Source organism: Phlebotomus papatasi, chromosome 1 (genome assembly GCF_024763615.1).
Source record: "Phlebotomus papatasi isolate M1 chromosome 1, Ppap_2.1, whole genome shotgun sequence".
Classification (NCBI taxonomy): Eukaryota; Metazoa; Arthropoda; class Insecta; order Diptera; family Psychodidae; genus Phlebotomus; species Phlebotomus papatasi.
Genome location: NC_077222.1, coordinates 59385946 through 59411487, shown reverse-complemented (window position 1 = coordinate 59411487; position 25542 = coordinate 59385946). Strand labels below are relative to the sequence as shown.

Here is a 25542-nt window from a genome sequence, read left to right as displayed (position 1 = left end):
TGTTGTGTATTGGCACAGTTGTGTGTAAAATGGCTTCCTGTCTATAATTTTGATTGTAGAGCATTTTTTTCGGTTTATGTGTATTATCTGTGAAAAGTCTCTGTATTAAACAAAGAAAAAAATTAAAAAAAGAACAAAAAAAGAAAAAGATGAAGAGAGGGTCTGAGAGTTGAACCCCTAACCTTTGCGTTGATGGTCTCGCGTTTTCCGGCCGCGCCACGAACTTGCTTACTTCTCTTAAGCAAATGGCCAAGAGTTGCATCGTCAATTTTTCTAATTTACATAGTGCTTCCTCTGTTTTCTGTTATTACATAATTATTCCTCATTTTTTACGACTGAGGCATATTTTAAGAATCCAATGAATGATTCTAGAAGACAATTAGACAGTTATAAATGCGAAAAATGACTAAAATCTTAGAAAAATTGTAATAGTGAACAATGAGATTTTGACAGTTCTCACACAAATTTTCCCATACACAAATTTCATTACACAAACTTAATTTTACTAGCATTATGTTAGTATCATACTACAAATATGATAGTAATTTTACAATTTACAACCAAAATGCTTGTGAAAATACACAACTTTTCCCATACACAACTTTATTTCTTACACAGTTTTTTACTGTGCACATAGAAAGTTTTTTGTTTTGTAAATGTTTGTCATTCTAGCAAAAATTAACGAAAGCTAGCTGTCCCACTCGCTCTCGTGGACATTTTCAAAATCTTGTTTACAAAACATTGTTTTCATTTGGCCGCAGTTGGTATTGCAATTGTTGCAGCCGCCTCTGTAACTTTGTGACCCACACCTCTGCTCTCTCCCTCTCTCTCTCGCTCTCTTGTGTGGATGGGTGTGTGTTTGTGGTAATGTCTCTCGAGGGTGCTGTATGCGTGAGAAAGAGAGAGAGAGGAAGAGAAGAGTGGCGAAAAGTGGTCGAGAGAGTAGCAGTGTGTATGGAGTAGGGAAAAAAAAAGTAATTCGCGTGTAAATCTCATCTCGTCATATTAAAAATGATGATCACCGCCACCAGAAAGTGGGTCACTTTCGATTGCGATAATTTCCTCTTATCGCTGGGCTTTTTCACATGGACTTTTTATTTTTGAGCTTCCTCACACCCAAAAATAGTTTTCTCAGAGTGGCGCTCGCGATATAGTGTGTCAGAGAGGGAGAGAGCTAGGTGACCAAGAGAGAGAGAGTGAGTTCATGAAGGAGTGAGAGGATTTGATAAGAAGTTTCAGTAGGTTTGAATGAGAAGGGATGATTGGTGGTGCATTGGGTGCTCAAGAGTTGATAATTTCCAAAGTAAGAGAAAAGAGAGAAAGGAGGCCAAAGTTCAGAAATCGATGACGGAGGGTTGTCAGTGGTTTTCGGGAAGAACTATGCCTTTGACACATTTTTCTCCATCGTGCTTCTATCCTCCACCCAATCCTTTCAGGCTGCACCAGAGGTCGCGGTCTGTGGTGGCCACGGATGGCGTCTACAATAATTCCTACTTCATGCATGCAGCCACATCGCATGTTGGGAATACGGTCCAGCTACTGACCCGATCGGGGGTCACCTTTGAAGGGATATTCCGGACATTTTCACCACAATTTGAGGTAAGATATTTTTCGGTGACTGTTACTTTTGATAAAGGAAGAAAAAGTCAGTGTGTATAAGATTAAAAAAAATAATAATTGGGGGACTTTTTAGGTGGTTCTCGAGATGGCACATCGCGTTGAGGCGCCTGAAAAGGAGGAGGCCAACTTCAATGCATCCACAGTGGTGGACACATTAATATTCAAACCGACCGACATTGTCAGTATTCTAGCCAAAGATGTTGACTTAGATTATGCCACTCGGGACTACTTCCAGACGGACTCTGCTATATCTTCACGATGCAACGGTGAGTAATATTGTACCCCTTAAAAATTGAACCATCCCCCATTAAAAAAAAAAAAAAAAACTTAACGCCCAACCCCAAACCTACCCGAATAGTTCCGAAAATTTCATGACAATTTCGCCAAATCCACCATTGTGCTAACACAATTTGACCTATTTATTTCGGGGGCACTGCTCACTAGTGCATACACAGTGAGAGAGAGTCAAAATATCATTTGATTTTTGCACCATAAATCGTATGTTTCTCTTTTCTGCCACCCTAAATAAGAGTAAGCCTATATAACTACCCCCTCAAAATCATTTATTTTTCATGTGAATGCATTCTAGTGGCGCCCATATAGACATTTTAGTACTAAACCATTGAGTGATTTTTATGCATTAAACAAGTGATAAATAAATAATAGTATAGCAAATTGAGTGAAAATTGTTGAAAAAAATATCTACTATCATATAGCCTAAATTTCGATTTATGGTTTGTTTTGAAATGCACACCACAAATTAGGGGATTCTAAAGTGATTTATTGAGGCTACTGAAGCTAGTAATCCAGATAAAATACTATTTTTGGTGTTTAAAAGCAATATACCTAGTGTGATAATTTAGATAATCCTTGTAGAAAGTCTCATAACTTAAAGGAACCAAATTTCGTTTAAGATTGGATTTTTAATCTATCGACTGTGTTATGAATCCCTTTCAAACTGTATAAGAACTGTGAAATGTTCATGCTTAAAGACAGTAGAAAATTCTTGAAGTATAAAGCTGAGGAAACCTTATTCGTCATTGGGATTGAGCTTCAAGTAGCAAGAAATGGTGAAGCAAATCCACGAATTGCCTAGAATACACAAGAATTCTAGAAACTAAATGAATTTTTCTTTATTTAAATTTGGATCATTAGATTTTTTTCCCAAAATAGCTTGATAATTATACATATAAATTTCTTATAAAAGAAATCAATTACTCGGTATTTACCAATTTGGCCGAAGGCGAGGGGCTATTTCTGTCCATTAACCCTTTAGGGACGAGTTTAATATATGACCAATAAGATTTTTTGTCCTATACAGAAATATTACTAGGAATTGATAATTTTAGAATAAAAATATTCAGGTAATTTTTATGTAGCCCTGGAACATTATAAAATTGCCCAAAAGTTTGCAAAATGGTCTAATTTCTAAAGTATAAATGATTTTGAAAAATGGCCAAAAACTCTTCAACTGAATTTTCGACTGTACAGTAGAGTTCCAGAAAGGACAATGGGCAAAACGGTTCAACCTTTCGCCACGAATGAGACCTATACCATCGAATAGGTATTGACAAAGGTAACAACTTCTGTTCCGGGGCCAACCCCAAAAATATGTAGAAAATGCACTAAAGCATAAAACATATGTGTAAGAATTGTAATGATTTTTTTTGCAAAACTCCTTTTATACAATAACGGTTAATCGTATATTGATCCTTTTTAAGATTAATAAGGACTCTAAGAAAATTTTCTTGGAACAAACCATATTTTTATCTCTTCATTTTCCCTGCAATTTTCCAGATCTTCCTTATAAATCTTTTACCATCCTTCAAATTCATAAAAAAAGGATTGTATCTAGAGAAATGTTTCTTATGCAGTGACATTCTGATTGAAAAAAAGAGTTAAAACCTCTAAAGATTGTAGGGTCCTAAAAGATATCGTTATTTAAATACTTTGAGTAATAAATTCAGAGAAAAAAAATGTTTTAATTAATTATACTCAGAACCTTTTGTTAAAATTTTTTAGTAATGGTACCTTTACAACCCAATGAATTTCAGCAATCTTAGCTCCTTTTTGAAGGAGAATATTTCTCTAAAGACGACAAAAGGATGCAATCGAGTCAATACTTTTAACGGAATTAAAGAATATTCGAGGATGTATGATGAAAATCTGGATACAAGAAAAATGGAGGCATAGGTATACGGTTTCTTTTAGGAAAATGTTCCTTGAGTTCAGTTCTCTTTTAGAAAACGATCTTTGGCGCCAACAACTATGCCGTTATTTAAAAAAAGCAAGTTTCATAAAAATAGTTCTAACAATTTCTTAAGATATCTCAAACAGTTGACGTGGTGAACTATAAGTTTCTTCGGGTGATATGTTCAAGTTAAATCAAGGACTCCGAAAATACCTGTGATTTGCCATTAAACGAAAAAAGTTTTCGTTTTGTTGCCCTGCAATGTGCGATGGCATTAAAACATGGCCAGTTTGTATTTGAGCTACCAGATGGAGAAGTCAGAGGGAAAATCTGAAAATATTTGTTTAACGCTTAAGTCATATGTCGACTTTGACCTGGATTTCATTAAGATCGGTTAGACGGGTTAGACCGTTTTCGAGTAATAAATTGTCAAAGTTGCGAATTTTCCGAAGGTTATCGTTAATTTCCCAAGGACTGAAAGATCTTTTTGACTTTGGTCTCGATAAATTTTAAGTCATACATCAATACCTATAAAATGGGCCTAGTCCCATCTCTGGCGAAGGGTTGGACCAGCTCCCATACATTTCTGCCCATTGTCCTTTGGTGGTAAAGATTTGTCACAAATTGTCATACACTGAAGTCTTATAGCCTCTACACACTAGAGAAATTTATGTCCATATTGAATAGTTTTTCCTATACAAGCGTAGGAAATTTGTTTCAATATGGACATAAATTTCTCTAGTGTGTAGAGGCCATTAGGATAATCTATTAGAGTTTTTTTTGCATAAATTTCTTTTACCTAATACTTTGATGCCAAATTCAACATGCTAAATATTCTCAAGGATCCGCTTGAATCTATTTAGGGTATTTAGGCCTTAAAGGTTATTCGAATCGTGCTTAAATGAAATAACTTTTCTTTTCTGCTTTTTGAATATAATAGATTAAAACAATGAAAATCCCATTATTAAAGCTTTGTGAAAAATATTAGAGATGCTACAGAAAGGACAATCTGTGGAATCAGTGTCGACCTTCCATGTTGTAAGTCAACCATGTGCAAGACCAAAAGAAAAACTGAAAATCCAGATATATTATAAGAAACGCTTACAAAAAGAGGGACTATCGTATATGCATTTCCTTATTATTAAAATAGCAAACTTTTGCTCTGAGCGACTCATTAAAGATATTCTATACAGAAAGTATTAATTTCTAGGCCATAAATCAAGAAAAGAAAGAATTAGTCAAGTTTGAGTTTGAGTGTTCAAACTCCGCCTTAAGCAGAGCTCAAACTAGAAGAGGAAGAATTATTCCGAATGATTCAGAATAATTCCCTGCTCTTCGAGTGGCTCTAGGAGCTTTGTAGTCTGCGGATCCTAGTTGAGTTGCCCCGGCATTCTTGGTAGTCTCTAGTGATTGGCTAAAAAGTCTCGGGTATTAAGACAGAAATGCCACCTTGACAATGATCAATTGCCTCTCTGGGGAAGAGCAGAAAAATCTGCACGGAACTCGGCTATCGGTTCATAACCGGTTCACAATCAATTTGAATCAATTTGTAAATCTTAATGTACCTTAGGTGTATTATAATTGAATATCGGATAAAAATTAGTTATCTGTTCATAAGCGATTGGTTTGATCATCAGTTCAGAGGGCCAATTTTTATCACTCGCACCTGTCAGCTCTTTAGTGGCCGAGAGAAATCCACTCGCACACCCCGCAGATTTAAATCCTTCAGTATGGTAAATCCGGTAAACCTCAGTGCAGGATCTCAACGGAAAATTCACTAGGAATCCCGCTGAAAGCCGACTCTGATTGCCACTGGAGGTAATTGGAGTTGGGCTGTTGATTATTCAGTTCCATAAGTGTTGCTGATCAGAAAGGTTTCGAACAGTGGAAAAAGCCCTAGACAGACTTAAAGGCACTTACTCTTTCTGAAAGTATAGTGTCGCTGTACTCTGCTGCTGATAGTAACTTACCTCTTGTTGATTGCCGGCTTTCGCGATTTATTTAGAAAAATTTTAAAGCTTTTATACAAATTTTGATACCCCACTTCAAGCAATTTATATCAAAATATGACCCAAAAACCTAATTGCAATTTTAATGACATAATTTTCTTATTTACTAAAATTTTGCTAACTGCATGCTTTGTTTTCATTTCCCGGTGTCGCTTTTCAACATTGCCGGATGGTGACCCAAATTTTGATGGGAAATTAAGATATTTTTAATCTTCAATAGTTCTTAAACTATTGACTATTTTATAATTTTGATTTAGCAAACATATTTTTGAATAGTTCAAAAATAGTTTGCCATAGGTCAAAATTACAATTTACCTTTGTAAATGTGTTAAATTCAACCTAGAGAATATATAATTTCGCTCTTAATGATTTAAAAGATCTTAAGAAACTCCATAATTTTTTTCTTTAATACTAGCTAAATTGTAAAGATGATATGGATTTTATAGGAGAATCCTTGGAATTAAATATTTCAAAAAAAAAATTTGTTCCAGGATTCATTCTAAAAGTCCTTGAAATTTCAAGTTAAAATATTAATAAATTCGGAGGTTTTTCAATAGAAAAATTGCACAAAGTAATTTGGATATATTAAAACGAAAAATATGGGTCCTTAAAGGATGAGAGTCACTGAGGCCATTTACACCGCCGCATTGGATTGAGATTGAATTGTCCCAAAATCGTATTTTGGGACAATTCAGTCTGAATCTAATGCGACAGTATAAATAACCTCAAACCGTTTAGATTGCGGCCTTAGATTGAGACTTAATGATTCAAAGTCAGATTTTGGAACAGTTCAATCCCAATCTAATGCGGCGGTGTAAATAGCCTCACTGTCTTATTAATTAAGGACATAGAAAATATATTGAGACTAGTCCTGTCCCATTAGTCCTTACCTTATGGCAAGAGAAACAACATGCCTTATCCTTAAGCCTTGCAATCACTCAGTAATACTTAATATTCTATTATAATAGTTAAGTCTTTAAACGGATCCTGTCAACATTCTCAGAAGAAGGATGAAGGTTCTTTGTCTTCTAAGTCTAAATGATTTATCTGATGATAGTTCCCTCACATGATGTATCGGGATTCGTTGTAAATTTTGATGATAAAGTTCCTACACCATTAATATGTGCTTGAAGTGGGCTGTAATGATTATTGAACAATTTCTTAAATATCTTTGAGTGCTGAGTATCCATGATCTCCTTTGGACATTGAGGATTAAGAACTGTTACATAACTCCAAATATTGAAGTTTAAGAAACTCTACTGTATATTGCTTCCAATATAGTTCGTGTTATTCAATGCAGATTTTTAATCTCTTATTTTTTGACACATTTCACATCGACCCTTCATTATTGATAAAAGAATTTTTGGAACTAGAACTTTCGATAATCATGGTTGATATCTCTGGTAAGGGTCTAAATGGGTCCCGGTCAAAATACCGTAAACCAATATCTCGAAAGCCAAAATCCCGAACGCCAAAATCCCGAATGGGCTAAAATTCCGTAAACCAAAATCCCGAATTCTTAAAAGTGTCATAGCTACTCCCACGATTGCACTCTTTCAGGATTTTGTACTTTCAGGATTTTGGCTTTTTCGGGATTTTAGCGTTTGGGATATTGGTTCTCTCCGAGTCTAAATACACTCAGGCTCACCTTCGAAAATATTTAGCCTATAAAGTTTCACAGTAAAGATTTATCCCAATCCCAAACTCATTCCCTAAGGGCTAAGGATCATTGATTAGAGGTCCTTTGCATTAATTTCCTTTACATAATTCTTGACTGCCAAATTTAAATACTCTTGAGGATCAGCCTGAGTCTCGAAATTTCAATATGGTTTTTTTTTCATAGGGGAAAGTGGGGCACCTTTGAAATTGGGATTTTTCTCCTGTGTTTAAGTGAAACTGAGCCATATCGAAATGCAATTCAGCTTATCAAACTGTTTGTAATAGCTAAGTTATATCCCGATAAGGCTAAATTTTATTTAAAATTTTGTGAATAATCTCAATTTCAAAGGTGCCCCACTTCCCCCTATTCTTTACTCGCTGAGGTTTTAGAAGACATTCGAGGACACTAATTTGTAGTCTCGGTCTGCTTTACCTTGGAAGATATCGAATATACTGAAATTTTTAATTTTTCCCATTTACACTTTGAAAGTATTCTCTATAGGTGTAATATTATTTAATCTAGTCTATTTTATTTATTAAATGAATCTATTTTGATTGTAAACAACAGAAAAAAAGCATTTTTGATTCGCCAAATTCATCGATATTCTTGAAGAGTTTAAATTTGCAACTTGACACAACTTTAATAAGAGAAATTTTAAAGTTACAACCGCTTTAAGGTTAAAGGTATTTTAAATAAGCTTTGAATTTCTATATTTCAGCCACCTTCAGTTTTGTTTTTGTGAGACTCGCTATATTTTACAGAAGGCCCGAAAATTAAAGATTTGATTAAAAAACAGTTTAAATTTAAATATATTTAAAGGAGTACAAATCAACTTTTACAGGTCGATTTAAATCTTGGAGATTTATCTTAGAATTGAGAGAACGATTTCTTATCTAAATAGAGGAACAAGCATTAACTTACTTGTTGAGAATTCAAATACTTCTCAATATATAATTCACTTTTGCGGAAATTCAAATAAATAAATATTATAAATTTTAAATAAATTAAAGACCATAAGTGAATATATTCGTTCAGCTGTGATGTGTTGAAATTCCCAAAGCCGAGATAACTTGACCGTATTAGAATGATCGGCTCTCATTGGATATCTTACTATGAAACTAAAATTATGTCTTTAATGTCCTTGAGGGGTTCCATTATCTTCTTTAATCATGACATTATAACTCAAATGTAACCTAAATTCTAAATTAAACATAATAATTCTTATTAATTGGGTTTAGAATTAAATTATGTTTATGTACTAATTGGATTAGGTTCATCACGAGGAGAAGATAAAGAGCTAGAGCCATGGGATCCAACCAGTGGAACAGTAAATGGTGAGATGGAGTTCCTCCTTGAGCTAGATGGCAACGCAAATGGTTGGGATGCAAATGACATGTTCCACAAGAATGAGACAATGTATGGTGTTCAATCAACATTTGATCAATCCCTGGCAGGCTATACAATGCAAATCCAGAAGAAGGATACACAAGATTTCAAGTAATGGCATTCATTGAGGAAATGCAAAATGTTTAGCATGGGAATGTCTGCATGGATTGGATGTTTTTTTTTTGTTTTTGTTTTTAGGGATGCAGAGGCAAAAGCTGAGGAGATAGCTAAAGAAATTGAAAGCCATCCAGCACACAATGAGCGTGTGGATGTTGAAAATGGTGACGAAGAGGCGGCCTTTGCGGCCGTCGAGAGGGAGAGACCTAGCACAAGTAGTCCCGATGCCAATATGCAGTCGAAGGGACCGTCAACGAATACACAGAAATATGTGCCTCCAGCTAAACGCAAGGGACAGTCAACTGGTAAACTCGTGCGAAGTACACCACCGCCAAGTAATAACAATGGTCCACAGATACCACAGAGTCCACAGGCACCACACAAGAATAACAATTACCAGGCTATACCAATGGTCCAGCCGCCGCCACAGCAGCAGCCGCCACCACAGTCACAGCAGCAACCCCAAATAAGTGCGACTCCACAACAATATATTCACACCCAACCACCATATATGCACAGGTACGATTTCTTTTCTATTCTCTTAAGGATTTAAAAATATTCAAACGGAAGCCAGAGTGTACATTATCTGCTCTAAGTTTTACAACTGGTTTATGAAGTGATTTTTCAAATTTTGAATTTTTCCCTTAAAGAAATTTGAAATTACGCACTTATGGAGTTATCACACGAAAAAAATTTCACATTAAAGTTAAAGTGAAAAGTTGCTCATTAAAACTTCTAGAACCACTCGAAATCGCTGATTTAGTCAGGACACATTGCTAGAATTGCTCAATGTCACGATGGCACACGGGTTGTCAGAGATGAATGTTTTTATTTTTGAAGCATTTCAGTCGTTTGAGCGAAAATGTGCGATTTTATTGAAGAAGAGGAAGTTTTCCTCCTGTACGCTATTTTTAGGTCGCGCAAAAGGACCCGTTAAGCGAGAAGAAGGAGGATGTTGGCGAGAGATTGGCTCCTAACGCGACCTTCACATGGTATCGTTGAAATTCTCTAGCGCGATTTTTTTTGGACATAATAATTTTCTCCGGATGACTTCGGAGGAATTTAAAGAGCTGCTCCAAATTGTAGGGCTTTATTTTCAAAAGAAGACTACGAAAATGAGGGAGCCAATATCCCCCAAATCCCGACTGAGGTGTGAGTTCCGGCGATTGGTGACTCAATTTGTCGCAAACGGCCTGAAAACCATCAGATCGGCTGCCTTTTTTTTGTATTCCCGGCAGTTGTAGTCCCAAAAGACTGATTCCTGATGCACAGCTTCAATTAATTCGGCCACCATCTCATTTGACCACGAAATCCTAGAAGTTTATGAAGGAATATATAATGTAGATCGAACACATTTTTGTTTAGCTTTTTTCTTACTTATCCTCTTCACCGATCTTTTTCAATGTCTTTTGTCCTTTCTCCATCTCGTGCGCGATAAATAGTAGGTATTAGCACTACTTTTTATCACAATTTAATTACAAATAAATTGGTGAGAAAATTGTTGCGCAGAAACTACCCGAATGACTGCAATAAAGTAGTACCTGATGAAAATTTAATGAGCAAATTTTGCTCATTAATTATCAATCGTATTTATGCTATTTTAAACCATTTAAACGAATTTTCAGGACTCGAGTCCACCTTTTCATCACTAAATGAATCGATTTCTAAAAGCTCTCGACGAAAATTGCACATTAGGACACATATCAGCAACAATTAATGTGAATCACATTAAAATTTTAATGTGAAATTCCCTAGTGTGATACCACGGTTAAACTGGTTTGAGTATGTTAGCTGAGATTCTTTACAATCTCAGCTTTTGTGGTCCGAGGTGAAATTCGGCTTCGTCAGATCGGGCCTAAATTTTGGATTTACACTTTTTGAAACTCACAGATCACAAATATCATATGCGCTATAAGTCGATTTTCGTGGACGGGACGTCTGCCCGTTCCGTCCGTAACTATTTCTGGAGAGAACAGAGAGAGAGAGAGATCGACAAGCGCTTTGCGGCAAAGGTTAAATGTCGATGGGTGGCTAGAAGTAGATGATGTCAGACCTCCTCCCCCCCTTGGCCATTTTGAAACACCAGCAAGTTTTGTTTTCTAAATAACTCAGCCCCTATGGCATCGATCGATGTCAAATTTTTATTCATTAAAGCTGGTCCTAAAAGCTTTCGATTAAAAAAATGTAAGCCCCCCTCCTGACCCCTGACCTGAGTTTAAAGGGAACAAAAATTTAATTTTCAAATGGCCATATTTCAGGTTCTAATTGTTAGAATTTGAAAAAAATGGAGTTTTGGAAAGCTTTTGTGGAGTATTACAACCCTACTGACACCGCAACTTCATCCGATTTAATCGAAAGTCCGATTAATTGAAAAATCTATTTTGGACAGATTTCGATCTCAAATATTTCGAAAACTAGACGATGCTTTTTCTTTAAAACTTAGTATATTGTAGTTGAAGTCGAGACCTTTCCAACGGTGGATCACACTCCTCCCTCATGAAATCTATCTGAAGTCGCTCACAACGGGTCAAAAATGTGTGATCAGAGCTATTTCCTTTTGTAAATGGAGAGACCACACTGTATCTTTCCTGGTTTGCGGAATCTTTGTTTTTTCCATTTTGTTTTTTACACTTTTGTTTTTCCCAGTTTGTGTTTGGAATCTTTGTCTTCGGTAATTTTTTGTTTTTTGGAAATTTTGTCTTTGGAAATCTTATCTTTCATATATTTTAAACAAGTATATTTTATTAAATAAAATAATGATATTACATCGGTGTTTCTTGAAGTTTTTAGTTTCGTCCTTCACGGCAAATGGAAATTCTCTGTGTTTTGGGAAATTATCAGTATCGTCCTTTAGGACAAAGGGAAATTTTCTGTGTTTTGGAAAATTTTTAGTTTCGTCATTTTGGGCAAAGGAAAATTTTCTGTGTTTTGGGAAATTTTTAGTTTCGTCATTTTGGGCAAAGGGAAATTTTCTGTGTTTTGGGAAATTTTTACTTTCGTCATTTTGGGCAAAGGGAATTTTTCTGTGTTTTGGGAAGTTATCAATATCGCCTGTCGGGACAAAAGGAAATTTTCTGTTTTTGGGAGGTTTTTAGTTTAATGCCCAACGCACAATAACTTTTGTTTATAAACATGTTTTCAAAATTTCCCATGAGAATGAGCGAGATGACTAGATCTAGATCTCACTCACTCTCACTGAAATGTCAAAAACAATTTTACAAAACAAAAGTTATTATGCGTTGGGCATAATCCTTTGGGGCAAAGGGTAATTCTCTGTGTTTTGGGAAGTTTTTAGTTTCCTCCTTTGGGACAAATGGAATTTTTCTGAGAAAAGAGAAATTTTAGGAAAGTTATAAGATACACTTGTGCAAAATGTGTTACAGACAAAATTTACGAAAATTGTGCAAAATGAATGAAAGACAAGATTTCCAAAGGCAGAGTTTCCAAAAAACAAAAATTACCGAAAACATAGATTCCACAGACAAACTGAGAAAAACAAAAGTGTAAAAAACAAAATGGAAAAAACGAAGATTCTCGATCCCATCGTTCCTTGCTCTGTGGTTAATTTTGTTTCTACTCTTCTTGCATGTACGCTACTCTAGTTTAGGGACTCTGGGCGCAATTCACTTCTATTTAGGCCAAACACGTGCTCCACATGGAAAAGTGATCCATCGTCAATAGTTTTCACAAGACCATTAATTCTTTCTTGCCTCATTAGTGATCAATAATTTTCGTGTGCACGTATCCGAGTTTACATGGAACTATTTGAAACGCTTTCTATCTTCTGAATCTGGAGACACTGTGAGGACCTTCTGAAATCCAAATATAAATAACATTGATCACATCATAAAATTCCATCACTGCTATACAGCCTTTATGGCTCTCTGTATATTGTAAAAATTCTTTTTGAATATTTCAATATATTCAAGATTGAAGATTGATTAAATTAAATTGAATTGAATTCAGTGAATGAAAGTTATATACTTACTTAGAAAACATGATTTTTCTGTGGTATACGCAATTTTATTCTGTCAAGAAGCTTCCCAGAATTGCAGAAACTTTGGATTTTCAGCAATGCCACAAAATTTGTGGCAAAATATTCCATTTTGGTCAGTGAAAAATGTGAAATTGATCAAATGATTCATAAACCATTCATTAACCTAAAAAAATTAGATTTCTTTTGAAATATTGTGAAAATTTTCTCATTATTCAACGTTTTTTTTCCAATGACAAATTTTATTGTTTCTCTTGTAGTACTACAATAAAAAAGTAAAATGATTCATTAAATTTTAAGGAATGGCTAAGAAAACTTGTGGGTATCAGACAAAAAAAAAACTCATAAAAACGGATACAAAGGGTTGAATTTATAGGAAACTCCACTTCACGTTGTTTTAATTTTGGCTCTCAATTGCTTATGATTTTGAGAGCACTAACAATGTATACAACAATGCAAAGATATAAAATATTTCTGTGTTGAATAATGTAAGAAGCAAAGGGATTTCTTACACGTTTTCAGCACGCTAATTATTATTGACCTCATTTCACAACAACAGCATACCAAAAACGAAGCAGTGCCATTGCTTTTAGGCTTTTGAAAAAAAAAAGAGTTGTCAGAAAGTTTTGTTAGCGAACTTTAAAGTTGATTTTCTTTCGTAATAAGAAAGTTTAAATTTTAAATGAGATTAAAGAGTAAGAATACTGAGCATTGTGCTTACGAAAGATTTAATAGAGATTCCTTTTACGATGTGTATCTTTTTTTTTTTTTGTTAAAAAAAAAACAGTCAACCTCCTCCAATTGTGGTGGGCTCTAAGATGAATGGGGATGGCGCAAATGTTCCCAGTGGGAATCAACAGAAAGCTCAAATGCCTCCAAGGAATATTCGGCAGCAATATGCGCCAGCGGCTGCACCTCAAGTCGCCTATACTGAGCCACCACCATCGATGGTGGGGCCACAGGCGATGCCCAACCCGATGCCGAATATGGGAAAACCACCGATGCACGTGGCTCATCCCCATGCTCATGTTGTGACCACTCACATGGCACCACCGCCTGGTCCGGGTGAGGCTATGTCACCACCGGGGATTGTGCATCAAATTATTCAGGTGCCGCCAAAATTGGTGTCAGCGCCACCTCAGCCACAAAGGACACCACGCTCACGTGAGGAACAGGTGCAGGAGTTTAGGAACTTCAAAGAGAACTTCCACTTGGCACCATCATCTGCGCATCAGGTGAGTTTTCTTGCTATTTTTTTGTTTAAATTTTCTTTCAGGAATTTGAGCTAATTTAGTAATTTTGCATGAAACCAAAAAAAAACGAAAAATGAATATCCTTTTGTACACGGAGAACTTCCTTTCACAATATGATAGAAATGTTATATCAATGCTGATTTTACCCGCAGTAAATTTATATACTAAATCTCCTTCCGCTAAAGAGATGGTTTCAGGAAACTTTTCCACTGTCATTCACATTCTCTGATTCTTCAACAGATACTCAAAAAAAAAACTTTCTGGTAAACGGAAAGACAAGCATACAATGAAGATATATCTTCCAAATGAATTGTTTTCATAAACATTCTTTTTTTTTTATTCAATTCCAAATGAAAGTTTTTTAATTTCTTTTGCTAAGAGGGAGAAACCACCATCTAGAGGAACTCTTAAGAATTTTTGTTTATTTAATATCTGAATTACAGGAAAGTTTATCTCTCAAATTTAAACACGAAGAATGAAAAAGGTTTAAAGAAAAGTTGCACAGAAGGGAAAGGTTGATAGCTTGTCTATTAAATTTCCAGGAGTGCTTCTGTTATTTTTTTTTACTGGGTTTCATTGTGGCCTGTAGCAGAACTTGAAATGAGCCTATAATTATTTTACCAGTTGAAGGATTTTTTTTCATCAGTCAACAGGGTGTACTTGGTCGTTTGAACTAGAGAAACCATTAAAAGGGAACACACTTAGCTACCATCGTTCGATCAGTGAATTTCAGATAAAAATTAATTATCGATTTACGAACGGTTCAAACCCGATTGGAATTAGTTCCAATTTGTCCAGAATTCCAAGACCTTTTCAATGAGCTCAAACAAGACCCCAAGCTGTTGAGAAATACGCTCTATAGAGCTTCTTAATCTTGTGAAACCTTGAGACACCGGCCCGCCTAGACAACCTCTAAAACATATCTAAAAATTCGCATGAAGGGGAAAGGGAAGGGAGGGAAAAAAGGGCTTACACTAGACTCTCGCTCAATCGACTCTTTTTCAATCGGGCGAAAAATTTTCTTGACAATTTTTACGTTTAATTATGAAGATAATTTGCTCAAATTCGCTGTAAGTTCTTCCTATTTTATCATGATTCTTTATCCCTCTAACGGGTAAGACCGCCTCCAGGCGATCTTCACAAAAATCACATTTACAGCGAAAATAAAGGTTTTATTTATTTAAAAGTGCTATAGTGTCCTCGGTAGTAGTCTTATAAACATCTCCTGAAAGTTTGAACTCATTTTGACTCTTCGTTTTACTGCTATTCCCAGTTTTGTGTGACAGGTCAGAGAAAAAACAAAAAATATTTGTGCAAAAAAACTCATTTCCAATTTCCATAGAAATACCGATTTAAAGTTATCTGACTAAAATAAATTTACTTTTACTGAAAGATATGTCATTCTACTTTGTATATTTTATTTAAAAAATTTGACGAAACTAAAAATGTGAATTTTAGAAGTAAAAAGAGTTTCAAAAAATTTTTATATCTTCTCACATAGCGCCTAAACTAAAAAAGATAATGCAGAATGGATGGTTTTTTCGACTTCATTGGATCATAATTATCCTAGAAAACATTGTTTTAGAACTTTTTTTCGTATATTAAAGAAAACACCGTTAGAGGGTTATAATTGAGCGCTTTTTGTGGAATTTACAAAGGCTTTGACGACCCCCAAATCTATCGATAAACCGGATGACTTTTTGTCCCAAATGCCCAATTGAGAAAGAGAGTCTACTGTACTAAAAATTTTTAAGATCGACTTATGGGAGGGTCCCCGGAAGTCCTAAGTCGATATTTGTAATGGTTTCGCCTCTAGAACTAAACTTTAGTGACTTTTGATACTTGAAAACGAAAAACTTTCTAGAATAAAGGCCTCATCATCATTTTTATCTTCAAACGCTTTTCCCTATTGGGGTCGCAAGTCCATGACATCAAGGTTAACAGCCCACGCCTGTCGATCCTCCACACTTCAGGAAGATGTTCGCGTTCGGGTTCGAACTTAAGGCGCTCAAAGGCAAAATCCTGAATTTGATTCACCCACCTTGCCCTAGGTCTGCCCCGAGATCGAGGTCTCCTCCCAATGGCTTTCATAGCTTTTCTGGTAAATCATCTTTCATTTATGCGCTGAACATGACCATACCATCAACGTTTTGATCTCTCAACTCTAAAAAGCAACTCTTCGGCTCTTTAGCTCACTCACGAACGGTGAGCAGCTAAGAACTTGTATTCGCGGTATTACTTTTTCGGCCATTACCCAAATCTCATGACCAAAGGTGAGAACGGGAATGAACGCAGCTTTGAAAACCGATAATTTAGCCGAATGACTACACTCGGCCTTCCTTACCACGCTTCTGCCAAGCTCTCTCATTACTACAGAAGCTTGACCGATTCGCGACGGGAGTTTTGCGTCCATCCTACCATCACTTGTTTAACACTTCGTAGAACCCTAACTAAAAGTGTCGCGGTGGGATTAAGTGGTAGCCGCTATCATTTATCGGATTTTACATAATATTTTGATATTTTTAACTATATTCTATAGAAAATTTTTCAATATTATTAACTATTTTCTATTAACTTCGCTTAACAAAATGGAATTTTAGCTTTGGGAAATAAGAGAAAAATTGAAGCATTCAAAAACTGACGCATTCAAAGGCATGTCACTTTTCCTCATAATTCTTCTCAATAATTTGCAAAAACACTTTCAATTTGTTCTTTTAAGGCTTTTATACACTAACAATCAAGAAAATTACATCTGCAGAACGTCAAACTCCCATATAAAATGCATATGGCAGCAACTGCCACTTGGTCCTTCCGAGTGCAGTTTTTTTTTTGTTTTTGCAATATATTTACATTAATATTTAATTTTTATTAAAAATTTTATAACGAAAAAATAGCCAGATAAATTCTGCACGCATTCAATCAGGCTTCCAGGCGAAATGATTTATATTCTTTACTATAAAAAATAAAATTGAAAACTAAATTGGCAGCGGCTGCCACTAGGGTCCTTCCAAGTGTTAATAAGCATCTCATAGGACACTAATCAGACATATGCAGAATCCGTACTCAGGTTGCAGCTGTTCCAACTTATAATAATAACTTTGCTACTTGCTAACTGGTATTCTGTTGAATAACAGCATCCACAGCCGGATCACTCGCCACCGCAGATGCAGGTGCCTCAGCAGCCACCACCGCCACAGCCACAACAAGTGGGTGTGATGGAGAGCCCAGCAGCAGCAAAATCTCAGCATCAGCCGCCGTCGCCGCCGCAAGAAATGCAACAGATGCCGCCGCAACAGCAAATACCGCCACCTCAGATAATAAATACGCAGGCCATGCAACCGGCCGTTGTGGCCACACAGCCACCACAACAGCCGCCGCCGCCGCAGCAGGTGCCGCCGGCTCAGCAGCAACAGCCGCCACTGGCCGTAACTCCGTCGTCTGGCGCCCCGTCAGCCTCCACGACGCCGCCACAGCAGGTGCAACAGAGCGGCGGGGTGACGGGTGGGGCCGCGACGGGCGAGGCGGGCTCGGGTGTTGCAGAGAAGCCGGCCGGAACGAAGAAATTCGTACTTAATCCGGCTGCAAAGCCATTTACGCCGCGCAGTCCCAGCACGCCCAATCCCTCGCGGCCACACACACCCCAGACGCCGGGGCCGGCGATTGTTCAAGGTGCTGCCACGGCGGCGGCTGGAGGATATCCCCAGCCAGCTCAGCATGTGGCCACAGCCCCAACGTCCCTCATGACGATTCCCACTTACGTGGTGCCAACGCAGCAGGGACCCTTTCAGACTTCACAGCACCACCATGCTGGACAACAGAGTAGATATCGCAAAAGTAAGTCTCATCCTTGTCAATCTGTCAAGCTTCATTGTTCCTTAACTAACAACTGCATATCCATAGTTATGGTGAATTGTCATATGTGAATGGTTATCTATCTAATGATTCTCTTTACTCCTAAAGATCCTACAAATTCCCCTAATATTACTTTTTTTAAGGGATTGTCATATAATTTGCAGAAGAAAATTAAACCCAATCTATTAAACGTTATTTTCAATTTGGAACAAGATGTAGTGGCGCCTTGTTTGCCATGTTTTTTTTTTCTTATTTAATTCTACCTTTTGATAATAAAGTTAATAATTAGTTGATAATAATGCTAGGCACAAAGAAAACGACGATGTCAAGTGTGTTGCAATTCAAGCAATTTTTTGTCATCTCCAAGTCTCAGTAAATACAGTGAATAGAGGTCCCGTGTTTAAATTATTTACAGAACGTATAAAAGTAATAGGAATATCTATTGACTATTAACAAAGAATTGATTGTCTAAACAAGAGAGGTTGATACAAAAATGATTTTGGACATCAAGATTTCAGTCGGAACAAATACACATTATTTATCCTTAGCCCAAATCCAACGCAGATCTGTCGTGATATACTAGTTGTACTGTATGTGTATTCTTCCATACATAAGCCATGATATAAAGCAGGATTGACCGCTATTGATTTTATAAAAGAATGAAAAAATAGGAAGTGCACAATGGATCCAATGAAGTGGTCTGAATGCAGCGGATCTGACAGATTAAAGGCACAAATAGACTCATGCTGATCCTCGAAAATAATCAACCTGTAAGATTCGGCAGTAAAGATTCGTCAATATTTATCTGCATGATTGACAATGAGAGTTTCTGCCAGGATCCAAGAGTTCATTCTTAAAAGAACTCAGTCCAGCAAGCTATCGCGAACTTTTTCTGTTAAATGCTATTGCATCAATAACAATACTAATATCCAGTGCCGGGCCAAAATATCAAAAGTCAAAATTCCGAAAAGATAAAATTTTAATTAGTTCGAAATCCCGAAAACCCAAAATTCAGAATGGGGCCAAATCCCGAAATGACAACATCCCGAATGGATTCGAAATCCCGAAAGCTAAAATCCCGAAAAGTCAAAATTCTTAATATTCAGAATCTCGAATTGGTCGAAATCCTAAAAAGCCAAAATCCAGAATGGGTTAAAATCCCGAATGGATCCGAAATCACGAAAGCCAAAATCCCAAATGTTCAGAATCCCGAATGGGTCGAAATCTGAAATGTATGAGACAAAGATCAAAGTGGCTCCAATGTACCATCCATTGGAGAAGACCCACAATAAGATGGCAAAGTCCATTAGGACTATGAAGTAGCGGTCCTCTTGATAGGATCAGAAATGTATATAAACCAAGGATTGAATAAACGTTCAGTTCAGTTCACCCTCACCCAACTATCTAATTACTTCCACTCGGATGCCATAAAATCCTGAAAAGCCAAAATTCAGAATGGGTTGTTAAAATCCCGAAAAGCCAAAATCTCGAATGGATCCGAAATTCCGAAAGCTAACATCCCGAATCGATCAAAATCCCGAATGTTCAGTATCCCGAATTTGTCGAAATCCTGAAAAGCCAAAATCCAGAATGGGTTAAAATCCCGAAAAGGCAAAATCCCGAATGGATCCGAAATCACGAAAGCCAAAATCCCAAATGTTCAGAATCCTGAATTGGGCTAAATCTGAAATGTGTGAGAGACAAAGATCAAAGTGGGTCTAATGTACCATCCATTGGAGAAGACCCACAATAAGATGGAACAGTCCATTAGGACTATGAAGTAGCGGTCCTCTTGATAGGATCAGAATTGTATATAAACCAAGGATTGAATAAACGTTCAGTTCAGTTCACCCTCACCCAACTATCTAATTACTTCCACTCGGATGCCATAAAATCCTGAAAAGCCAAAATTCAGAATGAATTGTTAAAATACCGAAAAGCCAAAATCCCGATTGGATTCGAAATCCCGAAAGCTAAAATCCCTAATTGATCAAAATCCCGAATGTTCAGAATCCCGAATGGGTCGAAATCCTGAAAAGCCAAAATCCAGAATGGGTCAAAATCTCGAATGGTCAAAATTCTTAAAGTTAAGTTCTTCTTAAAGTGTGGAATAATTTCCCAAAATACAGAAAATTTTCCTTTTGCCTTTAGGAAGCGCCTGTGAATCGTGCAAATAACTATGACACTTTTAAGAATTTCGGATTTGGGTTTTCGAAATTTTGGTTTTTGGAATTTTGGCGTTTGGGATTTTGGCGTTTGGGATTTTGGCTCTCGGGATTTTGGTTTTCGGTTTTTACCGAGATACCTTACATCAAGACAAACATTTTCAAAAATATAGTAAAATAAGTGGATAAAGAACTGTGAGACATGCAGTATGTAAAGATGTCATTAAAATTTTTTAGCCAAGAGCTTAAACGATATGCCCCATTGTGCGCTGTCTTAGCGCTGGATACCAGGCTCTACTAGAGCAAAACGACCGAAAGCTCTTTCTCAAGTAGTATATCGTCAGTTTGATCAAAGAGCGATGGAGTAGCCTTATGTCTGCATTCGTTTTAAAGAACATATCGCTGCATGATGTTTGCTACGAATACAAACACTAAGCATAAAAATAATAATACACATATTTTTAATTCATGTACCTGTACATACTTAATTCAATAAGTACGTAGCGAATGCTGTTAGCACAGTTTCTGATTCCATTGACGGTATATTTTCTAGATTAAATATAAATGAAAATTATCAAATAAATTAAATATTCATAATCAAGTTGTCACTGCGACAAATGATAGTGTGAGCCCGGTTCTCGATCGAATTAGTATTCTCTTCGTGGTCAATTCATTCTAGAGAGTTGCATTTGCAACAAAAAGTGAATTAAGAGAAATGCGGCGCTTCAACTTCGGCACGTGGAGAGAGGAAAATCTGGTTGATGAGTCAATTCAGTCAGATAGCCAAACGATATTATAATCCTAAGACTTTGTTGAAAATTGGTAAATGTCGCCATAAGGACGGAATACGTAAAGAATGCAATTACTAAAGATTGGGGACAAGCTATGCAGAAACGAAGATTCAAAACATAAAACTAAAAGCAGTAACTAGACAGCTTGAAATAGACGAATACCCTGAGGAATATGGAATTTATGACATCGAATTATATTATATAAAGGGAAAAATTCACTCTTTTACGTCTGATACAAGAGATATGATCGTTACAAGTAGTTTTAAAACGATTGCAAGATTATTTGTTTTCTGGACAAAACGAGTTATCTCACAATTAAGATTCAGGGGAATAGGGGGTAAAGAGGAAGGACATGGTTTCGTATACGAGAGAATCAAAGCACAGTTTCCACAAAAACCATTCTGGGATTTATTCAAGTAATTAAATACTACTTTAATGAAAGATTATTAAAAAAACGATAAGAAGAAGTATTAAAAAGTACAATTAAAACTATTTTTAAAGCTAAAATAATAAATTATTTTAGCTGAAATTATTTACAATCCGTTTTTTATTTTCTTCTGAAAAAAAAAACATTTGCAAATATTATGACAATGCCTTCAAGAGAGTATTATGACCAGCGCACAATAACTTTTGTTTGTAAACATGCTTTCAAAATTTCACATGAGAATGAGCGAGATGACTAGATCTAAATCTCACTCACTCTCATTGAAATGTCAAAAACATGTTTACAAAACAAATGTTATTATGTGCTAGGCATTAAGCATGAAAACGAAACATATTTCTTTCAGTTGTTTTTTTTTTTTTAGAGAAGAAAGACAGCATGATATCGTCCCTCTCAATATCGCCCCAAAAATTTAGCTTTTGATGCGCTTTTTTTTTACTGTCAATCTGATTTTCAGTGTCGTATTCGTTCTAAGCAGATCATATCTTTTGTTTATGTTTATAAAACCTTTTATTTATTGATATTTATATTTTTGTGCAATGGTTATGAAATTCATTAGGCGTCTGTCAATTGCCTGATAACAGAGTTTGATGCACACAAACAAGAACCAAAATGATAAATAACGATCAATTTAGTTAATTACATATAACCACACAGAATACTTTTAAATGACAAAAATTATGAAACATTACAATAGAAGCATTTTATAAAAATATGTTTAGACATAAATGAAACCAAAAACCAAAAAAGAATGACACAATTACACAAATTAGTTTACTTTGTAACACAACCATTTTTTGTCTCTTTGTCTCTGAATAGCGGCTTCAGAAGTGGGATACAGTTCGAGTGCACCGAGATGGGATCGACGGAACTTGTCGTATCCAGGTGATATTGAGCGAAAGAAAGTTGATGAAGAGAGGGATACAATTTGGGAAACAATGGGGAAAGTGATAATCTTTTTTGTAGTGGGGGTAAAGACAACAGGAAAAGAAGACGAAAAAGTTGTCCAAAATACGCCTAATTTTTGTGTTTCATAACCATTTTATTTTCTAACACTAATTATGTCATTTGTCCACAAATAATTGTTATATCTGTTGTTTTTTTTTTATTATAAAGAGTTAAAGGAAAAGTGTCCCACAAATTGGATAAACGTTGGGTTTAATGTATTGCGGAAGGAAAATGATATATAGTTTACTGAGTATTGTGGCTAGAATGAATTGCAACTTTAATTTGGGTCTATTTCTTTCTTTCATCGTTTCAGTTCAAGCATCGCAAATTCAGGTGCAAGCTGCTACTGGTACACCTATTTTGGCGGCAGCTCCCATTCAACAGTTTATGCCCTATCCACAAACTCCGCATCACCCACAGCAATTCCATTCACAACCTTATCAACACGTGGTGAGTTTTATTTGTTATGTTATTGTATAAGAGCAATATTGCAAGATTGTTTTCTGTATTGGAAAGCATTTCAAAAACAAACAATATTTATTTTTTCCATGTATAACTGATGCACAAACATACAATTTCACTTGAACAATCATGTTTAGACAACACTGATTTTATCATAACTTTTTATATGGTTCACTTCAGAAAATATGTTAAAGGAAACCAATGACAAAACAATCTTCGCTATTGTAATTTACATAAAGAACAGTTTCATTTTTTGTGGTACCTGTTTGCTAGTCTCCTATGTCGTGTTATTTGCATTGTCTACAGTCTTTGAATTTGTCTTAATTTATTAATAATTTACCATGTAGGACATTGTCAGTACTATCCAGTTTATTTCTGTTTAATAAACAGATTTTAAGCTCTTAAAGTATAAATGTCAATTTCCCTGAATAAGTGACCAACATAACGAGAAACAATTGAAAAATCTGACTAATATTAAACCCAAGAATCGTAAATTATACAATAGGAGCAATATAGTAAAGTGGGGTAACTGGATCGTTTTCCGAACAGTGCTACTTAAATGCTTGTTTTTGGACTGATGAAATTCTTTTTTACTTCTTCTAAATCCGTAGAATTATTCATTGTTTCATTCAGAAACATAATATAAAAAAAATATCAAAAATATTAAAGAAAATTTATAAAATAATGATAATACTGAAATAAGTCAGCATGCACTAACTGGGTCGCCTTTTCGCTAATTCACTTTTAATTAAACCTTTGGATTTAAAATACTTTTTTTCACAAGGAAAAAAACAATAAATGTTTTCAATCAACCAGCTTGTCATTAGCGAAAATATCACTGCTAGAAATTTTTTAGTGAAGAACCCAAATGGCACATGATTGAAATGAGTCGATTACACGCACTTATTTAATGGATAAAAATATTATTCTTGCTTTTTCTCAAACTTGAATAGTTATATTATGTTACTGTAGTGACTATATTACGGAAATAAAAATAAAAATATTATTTTAAGTGGATTAGTCATAAACGATCCAGATAGCGAAACGCCCGGATTAGCACAATTGAATATAAATAATCGGGCGTTACGTCAGTGAATTTTAAGGAATTCAATGGGGAGAAGTAGAGTATCTTTGAAATTGGGCGTTTTTCTTCTATTTTTAAATGGAACTGATTCTTACGCCATAGACACACTTTACTGCTTAAGATCAGAGATAGATTAACGTAATTATAATCAAAATAATGATTTGACTCAGAGGCAGCCAAAATCCCGAACCTCAAAATCTCGAATGTTCAAAATCCTGAAAGGAATGAAATTAGGGTAAGGGCTCATAATTTTGGACAGGGTGCTATAAGTATCAATGTTCTAAGTTTGAACTGCGATATTTTCAATACTAATTGACTTTTTTTTGTTACTCTCTTTTCAGAAGGGTTATTTAGAAACTTGGCAAGGGTTTATTGTCTTTGTTTTTACTAAAATAAATCTTAATACGTTTAAAAATGAATTGATATGTTGAGGTGAATTTTACTCGAATTTTGGACAACTTGGTTATTAATTTGGACAACTTGGCTGTAAATTTTGACAGCTAATCCGCCTCAATAGGATGCTCATTGTTCTCCATTTCAAGAACCAATCTTACCAAGCCCTCTTCCTGCTCATGTAAGGGATACGTAGAATGTCACAAGAAGCCCGGAAACTTTCCATATCATTCATTAAAGTGAGTTGACTTCGGTACTCCAAGTACGTACGGATTAGCGCATTCCTTGACCTTTCCAGGAGCCTTTCAAGGGCTTTCTCACTACATCTCTTTCATAGAGATGATTCTCCTTTGTTTCTCCAGACATTTGTCCAACCTAGTCATCACAAAAGTTAAAACTTCACGAAATTTCGAGAGAAAAACACCTGTCTAAAATAAGGACTATCACATCACTGAGATTCACCAGTGATGACCAAAATTTCCAGTGATGACCAACATTTCCCATTTTTCACACGAAAAATCTAATTCACAAGGCAAATCTCACTTCAGGTCAAATGTACAAATCACCACTAACGTGAATCAACACAATATTCAAAGAATATTCAATAATATCACTGAAAAACAGCGAGGAAAAATTGTTAATCAATTTATTTTTTGTGTCCAATTTTATCCTCAAAGTGTCCAAAATAAGAAACTGTCCAAAATTATGAGCTCTTACCCTACCTCTTTTTAAGCCTTGATATTGAAAATCCCTTACGAATAATAAATTCAAGATTATTTTCGAATGAAATGGAAACTTTGAGAATTCCAATAGTCGAATTCTTATGACTTATTCAGTGTATTTTTTTTTAAATCTATGGACGATTGGAACCAATATAACTCATAACATTTAGGAAGCATTCCTGAAAATTACAAATAATAAGTTTTCGTTCTTCTGAAAAATATTATGTATAGTTATAGTAGTTTTGAGTCTCAAGAGGTTTGTGCTTAAAAAATGGAAATATAAAAAAAATCAGTTCCGTTATAGGACGATACACTTCTAGAACGCCTACACTCCGCGTCTAGCACTAGAGCGCCTACCACAATAGGTAGAAACGTCAAAATTCTGTCTAAAATATATTTTTAGGCAAAAATTGCTCCCAATGTGTTAATACCTTAAAAAGATAAAGGTAATAT

At 35.6% G+C, this 25542-nt stretch overlaps 1 protein-coding gene across 5 annotated transcripts in view; it reads left to right on the top strand.

The window, feature by feature from the left end:
* Positions 1–25542, top strand: part of LOC129809499 (ataxin-2 homolog) — a 39304-nt gene that overhangs the window by 4527 nt on the left and 9235 nt on the right. The window contains exons 2-9 of one of the 5 annotated variants that reach the window (XM_055859344.1): positions 1437–1599; positions 1694–1886; positions 8752–8977; positions 9065–9502; positions 13765–14212; positions 17365–18064; positions 22300–22365; positions 22742–22878. In XM_055859344.1, coding sequence (XP_055715319.1) covers positions 1437–1599; positions 1694–1886; positions 8752–8977; positions 9065–9502; positions 13765–14212; positions 17365–18064; positions 22300–22365; positions 22742–22878 — 2371 coding nt within the window. Of the gene's footprint in view, positions 1–937; positions 1600–1693; positions 1887–8751; positions 8978–9064; positions 9503–13764; positions 14213–17364; positions 18065–22299; positions 22366–22741; positions 22879–25542 lie in introns of those variants that run through there. The other 4 variants (XM_055859343.1, XM_055859342.1, XM_055859348.1 and 1 more) reach the window with 4 other exon arrangements.